The following is a 15,846-nucleotide window of genomic DNA, read 5'->3' as shown; positions in this document are numbered from 1 at the left end:
TACGATTTGACTACCTCGAATGGCCTTGACGCTCCAACAACATGAGCCGGCTGTTCTGAAAACATCCCAGAGGACACCTCAATGATGGACGCTTTTGACCTCCCTCCCTCCTCAACGACATCTGGAGTCGAACTTTTGATTGCATGCAGAACGGCCCCAGGCCTATGAACATGAACACTACATCAACACACCCAAGACAATGGGCATATACACACACACTCACCCTCCCCCATCCCACGCATTCACCACCGCTTGATTCCCCTTTGGAGTGATGACGGCTGGCAGCGCTTCATAGCAGAAGTCGACCTCCAGGGCCCCAACCGCCCCACCCCCCTGTTGCGAGTTGTCGTGATTAAATGTAACATGTTTATGTGTGCATGGCATGGAAGTTTTTTCCCACTCCAGACTAGGCCTCCTTAGGAGCCCAGTCTAGATTGTTTTTTTTTACTCATCTTCTGCCCCAGCGTTTTACCTTTTTCCCACCTTTTACGGGGTGCCTCGTGGCGACCCATCAGCGTTCCTGTTCTGTAACCCTGTACACTGTTTGTTTGTCTCATTTTGAACGGATTTGTGCTGAAAACATAGTTTCGTTGTACTTGTTGCAATGACAATAAAGACCTATCCTATCCTATGCTATCCTATTCTAGGTTGAGTTTATTAGGAAAGCTTTTCTTTGACAATGAATTTATGTAACTGATTTTTTAATTTTGTGAACTGAATTTCACATCAAATTATGCTGACAATTTATTTATTTTTTTTTTTTTAAATCTGTGTTTTAAAATTCAGTGCGTAAAAATTCTGTGTAATAAATTTCAGCGCAGAAAAATTTGCTGCGTCAAAAAGCAAGACGCACTTCTGGTAAAATACGGCTAAAGCAAGAGATCCGCTCTCAGAACCAGCCAATGAGGTGTCACATTTGAAGTCAGGTGACACGGGTCTCTCAAAAATAGCATTAAAAAAACGGTTAACTGGACTAGCTGGGCATAATACAACATAATAAAGACTTCAATGCGGCCAACCGAATATTTTGAAACTATAGAAATGATTCCAATGGTTAAAATATGCACTTTTTATGTGACATACAAGTTAGTACGTGCAGTTTGCGTCCTGGGCATGACGTTAAAGTGCATCCGGCAGTGGAGGCTCCTCTATAGGGTCTTGGGGCACTAGGAGGTTAACCCCTTTACTACTGTTACCCCAGGTGGCCCTTGACAAAGGCCTAGTACCTGACTGCCCCTTAGCCAAGGATACGGTGAAGACCTCAGCGGCGGAGCAGGCGGAAGACGGTAGATTTAAGAACTACCACAACGGCTGCGATGGCGGAAGAAGGCTGCAGCAGAAAAGGGTCCCCAGTCGTCTTGGGACTCCATGCCACTGGACCCTGGCCCGATTCTATCAAGGATCGTGTGGTGACGGTCTGTGCACCAATCTCCCCACGTTAAACAAAGTCACGCACAGGCATCCTCCATAAAGGGATACACCCCTACCAGGAGGATCGTCATACTTGTTCGAGTGACCGGCAATGACGATGACGTGCAGTTAAACTGACTGATACACAATGTTACCAGCGGATGGTGATGGATAATGATGCTCCATGTAATATCACTGTTCTGCAGAACTCTGTTTTAGAATATTGAATAAGTGAACGTTTTTTTTATCCATTTGCCTTTATTTTTCGCCGTGTTTGTTGCTCTTGCTTGATTATAAACTGACTGTCATATAATTCATTAAAAAAAATTCCGTTTTTGAGAGGGTCTTTTTCATTTTATTACTGAACATACATATAAGGGAAATTTACAATACTAACTATGAACAATAAAACACTGATGAATGAGAATAAATGAACGTGGTGCCTCTACTCCAGACCACCTCCTTGATCGATATATTTTATATTCTAGGCAAGAGCAACAAAAATGCAACAAACACGGCAAAACATAAATGCAAAGGGTAAAAAAAAATCCACATATTCAATTTAGTGTCACTGTTCTGCAGAACTTTGCTGTATTACACTGCATCCGTCTGACACTCGCCGCTTTGTAAACAAACCCCGCCCACCTTTCCCGACTGTCTTTGCCTGGTCAGATTCTAACCATTAGAATCATTTCTGTAGTTTGAAAATTTCGATCAGGCCGCATTGAAATGTTAACTGTGGTATTATGCCAAGGTAGCCCAATTAACTGCTTTCTGTATGCTGTTTTGCAAGACTCGTGTCACGTGACTTCCAACTTGACACCTTATTGGCTGGTTCTGAGACAGGATCGATTGCTTTAGTCTTAATTAACCAGAAGTGAGTCTTGCATCTTGAAGCAGCGAACGTGGTGCCTCTACTTCCGACACCAAATTTTTACAGCAGCTGGTACTGTTTTTCCATTCAGAGTAATATGTTGTAAAAACCACCTTACGTTTTATAGTAAAATCCTGGCGACTTAGCTGCTACGTATTTTCCGGACCATAGGGCGCACCGGATTATAAGGCGCACTGCCGATAATTAGTCTATTTATTAATCTGTTTTCATATATAAGGCGCACCGGATTATAGGGCGCACTAAAGGAGTCATATATTATTTATTTTTTCTAAATTGAAAACACTTCCTTGTGGTCTACAAAACATGTAATGGCGATAATTTGGTCAAAATGTTGCAGAGATTATGTTTTACAGATCATCTTCAAGCCACTTTCTGACAATCGCTTCCGGATGCGCCGTTTTGTGGGAGGTCTTATTTACGTGGCTCACCTTCGGCAGCATCTTCTCCCCGTCATCTTTGTTGTAGCGGTGTAGCGTGCAAGGACGGGTGTGGAAGAAGTGTCAAAAGATGGAGCTAACTGTTTTAATGACCTTCAGACTTTACTTAAATCAATAATGGAGCAGCATCTTCTCATCCAGAAACAACAACACAGGTCCCGTGAAAAACCGTCCGACCGGAACTGTCTAATAACTAAAGTTCCTTGGGTGAATATTGTAAACTCACTACACCGGTATGTTTTAGCCCTTTCATGGCGAGTTTACTGACATATATAAGTAGGAACTTTACACTACTTTGTATTAGAAATGGCAACAGCTGAGGATGAAATGTCCCATGACAAGAAGATAGAGAAAAAGAAGAAGCTTATCGATTACGGTGTTGGCACAGACTACAAAGGCGGAGGAGCGCAATTTTTCAGGATTCATGCAGATCCCAAATACAGATCAGCAAGTACCAGAAGGTAAGAAAAGTAACCTTTAAATAATGTTGCGAAACAAAACGCAAAATAATATGTCTTACCTTATACATACACCATAATAATACTCGTATGTTGAAGCACATCAAGCGGTGCAGCTTTGCACTTTACCAAAGTCGTACTAAAACATTCTGATAGATTTTTGAGCGCCGTGTGTAATGTTCTATATTTTCAATGGAACATATAAAATGTTGGTGTTGTTTACTTGAGTCATATTGCAGGCTACACTTATCTCTTGTGTTTGATTGCCATTATATTGAAGTCTACACTTATCTCTTAGGGCAGCACGGTGGAAGAGGGGTTAGTGCATCTGCCTCACAATACGAAGGTCCTGAGTAGTCATGGGTTCAATCCCGGGCTCGGGATCTTTCTGTGTGGAGTTTGCATGTTCTCCCCGTGACTGCGTGGGTTCCCTCCGGGTACTCCGGCTTCCTCCCACCTCCAAAGACATGCACCTGGGGATAAGTTGATTGGCAACACTAAATTGGCCCTAGTGTGTGAATGTGAGTGTGAAAGTTGTCTGTCTATCTGTGTTGGCCCTGCGATGAGGTGGCGACTTGTCCAGGGTGTACCCCGCCTTCCGCCCGATTGTAGCTGACATAGGCTCCAGCGCCCCCCGCGACCCCAAAAGGGAATAAGCGGTAGAAAATGGATGGATGGACTTATCTCTTATGTGTGACTGCCATCTACTGGTCACACTTATCATTACACCCTGTACCAAATAAAATATCTTTGAGGTGGGTAAACAAAAAAAATGTTTATGTGCGCTTTATAGTCCGGAAAAAACGGTAGCACTGGTTTTCCATTAACCCATTTACCTAACCCTAACTCCAACCCTAAACCTAACCCCTGACCCTAACCCTTTATGTTGTAAAAAAAAAATTTACAGTAAAATTCTGGTAGACTGAGTGGCCATTTTTTACTGTAAATCTACATTTTTTTTAAATTTTTTTTTACAGCTCCTCCTCATCTGACCACTTATCCCTGATTTCCACCTGATGTGGAACGGCTGCTGAATGAAACTTACGGAGCAGCACCGCCATCCACAGTCCGGCAACCCCCACCCACCGTTCGGTTGCGTCTCCGTCTTGCAGCGAAATAGCGCAGTCTTTTACGAGATCTCGCATGAATCACGTGATAAGGGAAGTTGTAGTAAAACAAACCACAAACAGTTCATTTTATCCTTCCAAAGGAGCAATCGCAAATACATTTGATCCTGCCATGAGTAACAGGTGCTGAACGGCAACACCAACGTACATTTTGCTATGATAAACAAGTTTGTTTTTTGTAGCCAGCAACAATACAACAATAACATCATCCCTGGCAAGCGTGTTACAACAACCACCCTCGTTTTCCCGGTCTTTGACACAGGCCCCCATATCTCTATGTACAGTCGTGGTCGAAAGTTTACATCCACTTGTAAAGAACATAATGTCATGGCTGTCTTGAGTTTCCAATAATTTATACAACTCTTATTTTTTTGTGATAGAGTGATTGGAGCACATACTTGTTTGTCACAAAAAACATTCACGAAGTTTGGTTCTTTTATGAATTTATCCTGAAAATGTGACCAAATCTGCTGGGTCAAAAGTATACATGCAGCAACATACATTATCAATTTTGGTGATTTAGAAAAGTTACAATTAAATCAAATTAGCTTCATGGCATGTCCTCTTAACTTCACGTGAGTGATTATGATTGACGACACCTGTTGACTTCTCTGAGCCCATTTAAATAGAGCTCATGTGATGCAGTCATTAGACTCTGTTACAAACGAGACAATGGGAAAGTCAAAGGAACTCAGCACAGATTTGAAAAAAACGAATCATTGACTTGAACAAGTCAGGAAATTCACTTGGAGCAATTTCAAAGCAGCTTAAGGTCCCAAAAGCAATTGCAGACAAGTGTTCTTAAGGATAAAGTGCATGGCACAGTTTTGTCACTGCCATGATCAGGAAGAAAACACAAGCTATCACCTGCTGCTGAGAGAAAATTGGTCAGGATGATCAAGAGTGAACCGAGAACCACAAAAAAGCAGGTCTGCAATTAATTGGAAGCTTCTGGAACACAGGTGTCAAGCGTGTTTTGCCTCGCCATGGACTGAGAGGCTACCATGCAAGAAGGAAGCCCTTGCTCCAGAAGCGACAACTTAAGGTTCATCTAAAGTTTTCTGCTGATCACATGGACAAAGATAAGACCTTCTGGAGGAAAGTTCTGTGGTCAGATGAAACAAAAAATGAGCTGTTTGGCCACAATAACCAGCAATATGTTTGGAGGAGAAGAAGTGAGGCCTTTAATCCCAAGAACACCACACCTACCGTCAAGCATGGTGGTGGTAGTATTATGCTATGGGTCTGTTTTGCTGCCAATGGAACTGGTGCTTTACAGAGAGTAAATGGGACAATGAAAAAGCAGGATTTGTCATGTCTGTGTAATCATGTTTTGTTTTAGTCATGTTTTGTTTTGTTTAGTTTTTGGACTCTTTAGTTTCTGGCTTTTCACTCCCTTGTCTTGTTTCCATGGTTACCCATTAGTTTCACCTGTTCCACGTTTGGACTCATTGTGCACACTTTTTTATCACCATAGCAACCCATTAGTTTTCACCTGCCCTCACGACTCACGCACCTGTCTTTAATCATGCCACTATTATTTAAGCTTCCAGTTGCCTGTCTGTCTGGCGACATCATACCCCTGACACTCTGCTTCCCACTCTGTTTACCTCTGCGCACTTCATGCCATGTCCAAGTAAGTTGTTTCTATTCATGCCACAGTTAGCGACTTTTGTTCATGTCCTCAGTTTTTTGCCCACGTGCAAGTATTTGTTTCATTTTGTCAAATTTGTACTTCCGCTTTGTGCGCGCCTTTAGTTTGTTCCTTTTGTTATAGTAAAAATAAATATGTACACCCATTCCCGTCTCGCCCGAGCCAACTTTCCGTTGCCTTCTGGAAAAACAAAATCCAAGGACCAAGTCTTGACAGGATTACCTCCAAATTCTTCAGGACAACCTAAAATCATCAGCCCAGAGGTTGGGTCTTGGGCGCAGTTGGATGTTCCAGCAGGACAATGACCCCCAAACACACGTCAAAAGTGGTAAAGGAATGGCTAAATCAGAGAAGTCAAGAGGAGTGGTCAAACATTCAACGAGAAGCTTGTGGATGGCTACCAAAATCGCCTTATTGCAGTGAAACTTGCCAAGGGATATGAAACCAAATATTAACATTGCTGTATGTATACTTTTGACCCAGCAGATTTGGTCACATTTTCAGTAGACCCATAATACAGTATATTCATTAAAAAAACTAACTTCATGAACGTTGTTGTGACAAATTATTGGAAAATGAAGACAGCCATGACATTATGTTCTTTACAAGTGTACTTGTATGTAAACTTTTGACCACGACTGTAGCTGCCCAGGATATGCCTGTATCCATCCATCCATTTTCTACCGCTTATTCCCTTTGGGGTGACGGGGGGCGCTGGAGCCTATCTCAGCTACAATCGGGCGGAAGGCGGGGTACACCCTGGACAAGTCGCCACCTCATCGCAGGGCCAACACAGATAGACAGACAACATTCACACTCACATTCACACACTAGGGCCAATTTAGTGTTGCCAATCAACTTATCCCCAGGTGCATGTCTTTGGAAGTGGGAGGAAGCCGGAGTACCCGGAGGGAACCCACGCAGTCACGGGGAGAACATGCAAACTCCACACAGAAAGATCCCGAGCCCGGGATTGATCTCAAGACTACTCAGGACCTTCGTATTGTGAGGCAGATGCACTAACCCCTCTTCCACCGTGAAGCCGATATGCCTGTATATTATTCTTAATTTTTTTTTACCCCCACAATCATTATGTCCTCATCGATTTGTGTCAATTAGGTGAAATTACGTCTGAAAATATTTGAGTTGACTTCATATTTGTTGCCGCCCATTAGGATGTTTCAAAGTGTAAAATACGATCTGCCTTAAAAATTGTGTATTTTATTTTAAAAGTAAACTGGATCATTTATTTTGTGTTTGTGTATGACTTGCTGTCCGACAAAAGCACATTTTAGCTAAATTAAATATATTTGTTGCAGCGTCTGGCAAATATAGAAACTCTGCGTATATTTAGCGTTGGAATGCGGAACCCAAACGGCATGCCAGTGACGTACCACAGGAAGTGGAAACGAAAACATTGATTTGATTAAAAACGAAAAGAGTCTGCCGCCGTGCGGATGTTGTAACAGGGCCATTTCGCATCCGATAGAAATCCGGCGTTAAGTACATTTAATAGAGCTTTTGGGTTTATTTTTGCAGAATACGTTTGAAGAACCGGTAATATTACAGTACTCAAGAGGTACTGTATTTTTTGGACTATAAGGCGCACATTAAAATACTTTCATTTTCTCAAAATTGGACAGTGCGCCTTATAACCTGGTGCACCTAATATACGGAATAATTCTGGTTGTACTTACTGACCTCGAAGCAATTTTATTTGGTACATGGTGTACTGATAAGTGTGACCAGTAGATGGCAGTCAAACACAAGAGATACGCCAGTAAACAACACCAAAACTTTAAAGTGATCATTGAGAATATAGAACATTACACACGGCGCTCAAAAATCTGTCAAAATGATTTTTTTAGTACGACTTCGGTAAGTTATGAAGTCGCATTAAACATACGAGTATTATTATGGTGTGTGTATAAGGACTGCAAAATGGCACCTATTAGCAGCCATATTATCTGGCGTTTTGTTTCGCAATATTATGCAAAACCAACTTGTCTTACCTTCTGGTACCTGCTGATGTGTATTTGGGATCTGCATAAGTCCTGAAAATGTGTGCGCTTCCGCCTTTATAGTCCGTGGCGACAACGTGGTTCGATAAGCTTCTTCTTTTTCTCTACCTTCTTATGTGACAGGCTTTAGTTTCACTATCTGGTGGAGCGCACCAGAAATCATGCCCTAATGAGGACTTGCAGGCACTTACAGGAGTCTTCGTCCCGACTTGGAGAATAAACACACCCACTAAATTAATCAGAAAAAGGCCTTTTTATATCTGAATATATTTCAATCAGCCTTTTTTTTTATGTGTCTGGAAAGATTTAACTCCTCTGATATAACACAGACATTTTGTGTTCAAATACTTTTTTGAGTTTTTGGATAAAAAAAACAATTTTGTTCCTTAAATAATCATTCAACTTGTTTTATGTGTTAATACACATTATTTTACTGTAACTCAAAAATCTAACTGCACTTTAATGTCATTTTATTCAATGTATGCTACAGTATTTGAGTTTTAAAAAATTCCACAATCTGGATCACCGCTTGCCGTTTGCCAAAACACTAATAAAATAATACAAATAAATAATAACTTGAAGTAAAAGTCTTGTAGTATTCAGTACACCACTGATACTTTGTCTACTCCAGAAGGCACTTTTTGATGACAAGCAAAATAACAAAAGAAAAATGCACCGAAAAAGAAACAAAACCGTGGTCCTAAAGCGAGGTACGGAACGGAGCGTGGGTTACTTGTACTGTAAGCACGTTTATATATATGAACAAAATGACAGTCGTTAGCTGTGAGTATATATTACCCTAATCAATAATGGCATAAATGTCTTTTACAAGATACTGCAGTAGTAAACTGTAGGGACGTCCTATTCACTATAATACTGCACGGGACAATCCAACTTTAATTTAAAAAAAAAATAAACGTTATATTAATCGAGATCGGATGATATGAAAAACTTAATCGTGATCATTTCTTTTTGCCATATCGCCCATCCCTAGGTGAGCGTGACTTTATCTATTGAGAACTTCACAACCTTGTATGGTTAATCCCTGAAGGGAATAGGAAAATTACGAATGTATACATTTTACAACAATTGTTTTCTGGGAAAACAGTAGCCTGTCATGTTCGGCTGTCAAATGTCAAAACTAAGTAAAATTATAACTTCATCTCAGCTTATAGATAATAACATATTAAAATGTATAGGTTAAATGATTAAATCAATGTATTGAGCGTAGGGATGATGTTTGATAAGAAATTATCGAGTTTGAGCCCATTATCGAATCCTCTTATCGAACCGATTCCTTAGATTCTCTTATCGAATCCAGATAGGTTGTTGTATATGGAAAAAAACAATATTTGGTTTAACAAAAGCTCACTTTATTTTATAAGAAAAAAATAAAATAAAATAAATAAATAAATATTGACTGTTACCCCCCCTGTTACCCAAAGTATATAAAGTGGGATTTTTCATAAAAACAAATATTTACAGTAACACAAAAACAACATGTCTCTGTGATCACTATAGGTGTATAAATAATAATATAGTGTTAAATAAAATCAGTCCCTTGGGCACAAAACTGAAAATAATACAGCTCTCCAAAAAGTGCACTTCTGCTGCTATTGGAGCATACTAACTACACACACTATGACACTAAGAACACCACAGTCATCAATCAACAATTGTTCCCCCCTTACATGAGAGCGAAGCCTGGCAATAATTGCATATTGCCTGTTCTGCCCTCACTATACGTGTTGAGGTTAAACAGCTTGGCAGACAGCTAACAAACAATCCAAAGCAGATTAATCCATTTAGGCTCTTTATTGTTGTTGATCTTGCTTTGTCTTTTCCTATCTTCACTTTTGTCTTACACTGGACTGTAATTATTATTATTATTTTTAACTGAAATACACACACTGACAAATGTATAAGCTACGTGATTCAATTAACATACTGAAATGTAATACACAATATGTAAATATTAGCTTCACACAAATATACAGTACTATCATCAAACAAATACTTCTGAGTGTTGAAACTATTTCGATGGTGGAAATATACGACTGGCAGCTATTTTAAGTCCTCAAAACATCCATTGAAACAGTGCACAAAAATCGTTTTTCAATAAACATCTTAGTATCAAACTTAAACACTTTCCACCTTAATATTGAGTTACATAAACAAGTTAAACAGTTTACTTACAGACTTATCTTTTCCAAGGCTTGTAAGAGCTAACACAACTTGTCTACTTCTCAATTGTCTCAACCCGGAAGTGCCCAAATTAATGATGCGTAGTATTTTCATATCGCCACAAGGTGTCAGAAGAGTCTACAATCAAATGGGCATAACATTGCAGGTCTCACAGGGCATTTCCTGTACGTGGGAAGGGATTCGTTCCCAGGGATTCGAATAAAGAACCAACTCTTTTTCTTTACTATAGTAGAACCGATTTCGAACATCATCCCTAATTGAGCGTTTTCAAAATATGTTGAAAAGCAAATTATTTCTTTTGTATTGATAAAATAATTGTTATTTTTGCAAATTATACATTTCAAATGTACATTTTTATCTCCGCGTGTGTGTTTGTGTAGAAGGAACACGTGTGTCCATGCATGTCTTTGTGTGACTCACGCTATGGTGTCAATCATGTCCAGGCCCATCTCGACACAGCAGTGGGCATGGTCTGCCTTTGGTTGGGTCAACCCTGATACACAGTAATAACAGTCCCCCAGGATCTTTATTCGCCTGCAGTGGTTCTCCTAAACACAGAGAGGTATGTCACATTGACTACATAAATAAACAATAAAACAATAAAAATACATGTGAGGGCAAAAGTCAAAACGTCAGATGAAAATATTGCTGAACATTATCATATATTGCATGGGGTTGAACTGCACGCTATGATCACAGTTCAGTAGATATCTCGGTTTTAAAGTCACAATTGGGATCATTTTCGGTACAGTAAGGGCAATAAATGCAACACATAAAACCTCTAAATCAAGGGTCCCCAAACTTTTTGACTCGGGGGCCGCATTGGGTTAAAACAATTTGGCCAAGGGGCCGGGCTGTTTATATATATATATATATATATATATATATATATATATATATATATATATATATATATATATATATATATATATATATATATATATATATATATATATATATATATATATATATAAATGATAAATGGGTTATACTTGTATCGCGCTTTTCTACCTTCAAGGTACTCAAAGCACTTTGACACTATGTCCACATTCACCCATTCACACACACATTCACACACTGATGGCGGGAGCTGCCATGCAAGGCGCTAACCAGGACCCATCAGGAGCAAAGGTGAAGTGTCTTGCTCAAGGACACAACGGACGTGACTAGGATGGTAGAAGGTGGGGATTGAACCAGTAACCCTCAGGTTCCCTCCCAACCGCGCCACGCCGTCCAATGGATATGGTAAATGGTAAATGGGTCGTACTTGTATAGCGCTTTTCTACCTTTTTAAGGAACTCAAAGCACTTTGACACTATTTTCCACATTCACCCATTCACACACACACACATTGACACACTGATGGCGGGAGCTGCCATGCACGGCGCTAACCAGTCCCATCAGGAGCAAGGGTGAAGTGTCTTGCTCAAGGACACAACGGACGTGACTAGGATGGTAGAAGGTGGGGATTGAACCAGTAACCCTCAGGTTGCTGGCACCGTCCCCATATATATATATATATATATATATATATATATATATATATATATATATTCACCCGACACTGCGGCGCAAGCCCGATGATGTCATGTTTTTAATGGGAAAATACATTTTTAGACAATATGATTTACCGGAGCAGCAAGGAGACACCGAGAGTAAAAAGCGGTAGAAAATGGATTAGAAAGGACAGATTTAAAAATAATAATACAAAATTAAAACATATATATATATATATATATATATATATATATATATATATATATATATATATATACATATATATATATATATATATATATATACATATATATATATATATATATATATATATATATATATATATGTCTTAATAAGGTTATCCAAAAAATAGTGCTCGATACTGTAGTAGAGCGCAATATATGTATGTGTGGGAAAAAAATCACAAGACTATTTCATCTCTACAGGCCTGTTTCATGAGGGGGGGTACCCTCAATCATCAGGAGATTTTAATGGGAGCATTCGCATACCATGGTTTATATAGGGCACAGAGTGGGTGGGTACAGGCTGGCCTAGGGGCGTGGTGATTGGCTCATGTGTTACCTAGGAGGTGTTTCCGTCTATGGCGGCATGCTGTTACAATTTCGCTGCGCTTGTTGAGGGATGACAGGTCTGGACGGTAAATAATAAACAGTTTCTCTTTCAAGCATAGGTTGCATCTTTTATTACCACTATTGTAAGGTGTGCTGGATGCAAGAATTTGCCATGTTATTGAATATTCAACATTATTGTCTTTGAGGTCCCAAATGTGTTTGCTGAGTTCTGTGGTATTTCGCAGGTTTTTGTTCCTGAAAGAAGCCTTGTGGTTGTTCCATCTGGTTTTGAATTCTCCCTCGGTTAATCCTACATATGTGTCGGATGTGTTAATGTCCTTGCGTATTACCTTAGATTGGTAGACAACTGATGTTTGTATGCACCCCCCGTTGAGAGGGCAATCAGGTTTCTTTCGACAGTTACAGCCTTTGTTGGTTTTGGAGTCGCTCTGTCTGGGGGCCGACGGCTCATTTGCAATTGTTTTGTTGTGGTTTGAGATGATTTGTCGTATATTGTTCATGCAGCTGTAGCTCAATTTAATGTTGTTCTTGTTGAATACTTTTCTTAGGGTGTTGTCTTTGGGAAAGTGTTTGTCAATCAGATTGAGGAATTTGTGTCCAATGTTAGTTGAGACGTTTTTGCTGTATGGGGGGTTGTACCAGATGATGTCGTTTCGTTTTCTGTTCTTTTTTGGCTGGTTTCCTGGCGTGGGTTCATAGGTGAGGGTGAAATTGTATCCGCTTTCATCAAGGGCTTTTTGGTACGGGGGGGTTGCTTGGTCAAATTCAGCTTTGCTAGATGACAGCATCGATAGCCTTTTATTGATTCCGGTAGGTATTCTTTTCGTGGTGGTGGGTGGGTGGTTGCTGTCATGGTGCACGTATTGGAGTGTTGTGTTGGGTTTCGTGAATGGTTGGTAGCTTACAAACATCAGTTGTCTACCAATCTAAGGTAATACGCAAGGACATTAACACATCCGACACATATGTAGGATTAACCGAGGGAGAATTCAAAACCAGATGGAACAACCACAAGGCTTCTTTCAGGAACAAAAACCTGCGAAATACCACAGAACTCAGCAAACACATTTGGGACCTCAAAGACAATAATGTTGAATATTCAATAACATGGCAAATTCTTGCATCCAGCACACCTTACAATAGTGGTAATAAAAGATGCAACCTATGCTTGAAAGAGAAACTGTTTATTATTTACCGTCCAGACCTGTCATCCCTCAACAAGCGCAGCGAAATTGTAACAGCATGCCGCCATAGACGGAAACACCTCCTAGGTAACACATGAGCCAATCACCACGCCCCTAGGCCAGCCTGTACCCACCCACTCTGTGCCCTATATAAACCATGGTATGCGAATGCTCCCATTAAAATCTCCTGATGATTGAGGGTACCCCCCCTCATGAAACAGGCCTGTAGAGATGAAATAGTCTTGTGATTTTTTTCCCACACATACATATATATATATGTATCTATATATATATATATATATATATATATATATATATATATATATATATATGTACTATAAAATGGATTAAAAAGGTCAGATTTGAAAAAATACTAAAAAAAATGTATTTAAATATTTTTATTTATTTTATTATTTTTTTTAACTTGGGACTTCCTGCGGGCCGGATTTTGGACGCTGGCGGGGCGTAGTTTGGAGACCACTGCTCTAAGCTTTTGTGTAAACCTCTTTTAATGATTATGAAAATCAAACATTAAAAACTGCAAACTGCAATAACAAAAATACATATAAAATGATACATAATAATAGTATATTTTGTGTGTCAAAAAGATAATGTAGGTCAATAAATGCTAAGCAGTGTGGGACGGCATGGCTCAGATGGAAGAGCAGCCGTCTAACAACTTGAGGGTTCCTGGTTCGAATCCAGCTTCTGTCATCCAAGTTCAACCTTTGTGTCCTTGGGCAAAACACATCACCCACCTTTCTCCCAGTCTGGTGTATGAATGTAAATGAATGTCTGTTGGTGGTTGGGGAGGCCGTAGGAGCAAATTGGCAGCCATGTTTCTGTCAGTCTACCCCAGGACTGTGACATGAATGAATGATGGGTTTTCAGTTCTCACTGTAAAGTGCTGTGAGTGTCTAGAAAAACGCTATATGAATCAAATCCATCATAATAATAATAATAATTACAATTATTATTAGATATTGATTAGGGTTGTACGGTATATACATACTAAAAGTACAGTTGTACTAATTAGTTAAAAACAGTACTATACTGCCTCTGAAAACTACCGGTACCCGGTATCAGGGTTCGAATGTGCCGTGACCGCCCTCGTCATTTGCCGTAATGCCCTAAAAAATTGACCAGCATCGGCGGCATGCCGTGACCACTCTTGACTTTTTACTTGTTAATGGACTAGGGATGTAACGGTAAACGACATAATGATAATTTGCGATACAATTCCAGACGGTTAGTAATTCTGTCTAATATTTTAATTACCGAAACCCCGTCATTTAGTCATGCATTTTAGGCAACACAAAGTCAGGCGCATGCGCTCTAGCGTCGTTTGGCTTGATAATCATGGCGGACTAACTGCACAGACTTTGCTCCGGAGTAAACGGAGCCAAGCGCTTGATTTAACGTAATTTTCCTTCGCTTCCTGGCGTTCATTTAAGAGCACACTACTGTGTTTAGATGGAGACAGGTGTGGACAATATTGGAGACAGACACACTTGTTCCCACACTAAAAGTATACAGTGAAGAAGAAAAACTATTAGATGTTGCTTTTATTTTCTCAATACAGTGTCCTTCAGCTGCTGTGACTGAGAGTTAATGAGGTGAGGAAACATGCAGCAGGCAATGTGTCGTGAACATTGTCACAACTTGTTTATGAAGTCTTTAGTTTGTTTACTGGGATGTTCTCTCGTCCTTTATTTAACTGCAAACAGTATCAGTGTTCAAATAACATCAATACTAGCTCAAATGTTTTGTCATCTCATCGAACTGAACGCTGGCTGTGAAGATTGTGTATTTGATGTTTTATGTGTCACTCCTGTTTTTTTTTTTTGTTGGCCAAATTGTTGTACTGAACCACAAGGAGGCGTTAGAGAAGAACAAAGCTGGATTATTGCACTCCATCTTTATTAGCCAAACTGCTTTGTGTTTTATATTGACATCAAAAAGTAAACGCCATGTTTTTTTTTTACATTACGTGTGTTTTTTTCATGTCACAATGGTATTACTTCAAAATCCTTTCATGTGACACATAATATTGTTAATGTTTTATTGTGTATAGTTAATTCCTATACGACATATTTCTGCTCAAACTGTTAATGGATATGTCCCGATACATCATCTACATGTACACGTAAATGTACATAACTTAAAAAAATTATTCAAAGCAAACTTCCTCGATCAAAATGTAAAAATAGAGATAAAGGCATCATGTAATGACAAAAATCGAAAAAGTTGATATTATTAAAGAATAAAAACAATATTTGTCTTTAGATATATGGATAACGTCTATCTTTAGCCTTTTTATTAGACATTACAAATGACATGATGTTATTACGTTCACACCCCAACA

General features: G+C 39.5%; 1 protein-coding gene across 5 annotated transcripts in view; it reads right to left on the bottom strand.

The window, feature by feature from the left end:
- LOC133616394 (adenylate cyclase type 1-like) overlaps nt 1-15,846 on the bottom strand; it is a 223,809-nt gene that overhangs the window by 111,806 nt on the left and 96,157 nt on the right. For all 5 annotated transcript variants that reach the window (XM_061975587.2, XM_072914695.1, XM_061975590.2 and 2 more), the window contains one exon: nt 10,628-10,755. In XM_061975587.2, coding sequence (XP_061831571.1) covers nt 10,628-10,755 — 128 coding nt within the window. The remainder of the gene's footprint in view (nt 1-10,627; nt 10,756-15,846) is intronic.

Source organism: Nerophis lumbriciformis, linkage group LG14 (genome assembly GCF_033978685.3).
Source record: "Nerophis lumbriciformis linkage group LG14, RoL_Nlum_v2.1, whole genome shotgun sequence".
NCBI classification, from domain to species: domain Eukaryota; kingdom Metazoa; phylum Chordata; class Actinopteri; order Syngnathiformes; family Syngnathidae; genus Nerophis; species Nerophis lumbriciformis.
This window is presented reverse-complemented; position numbering and strand designations above follow the sequence as displayed.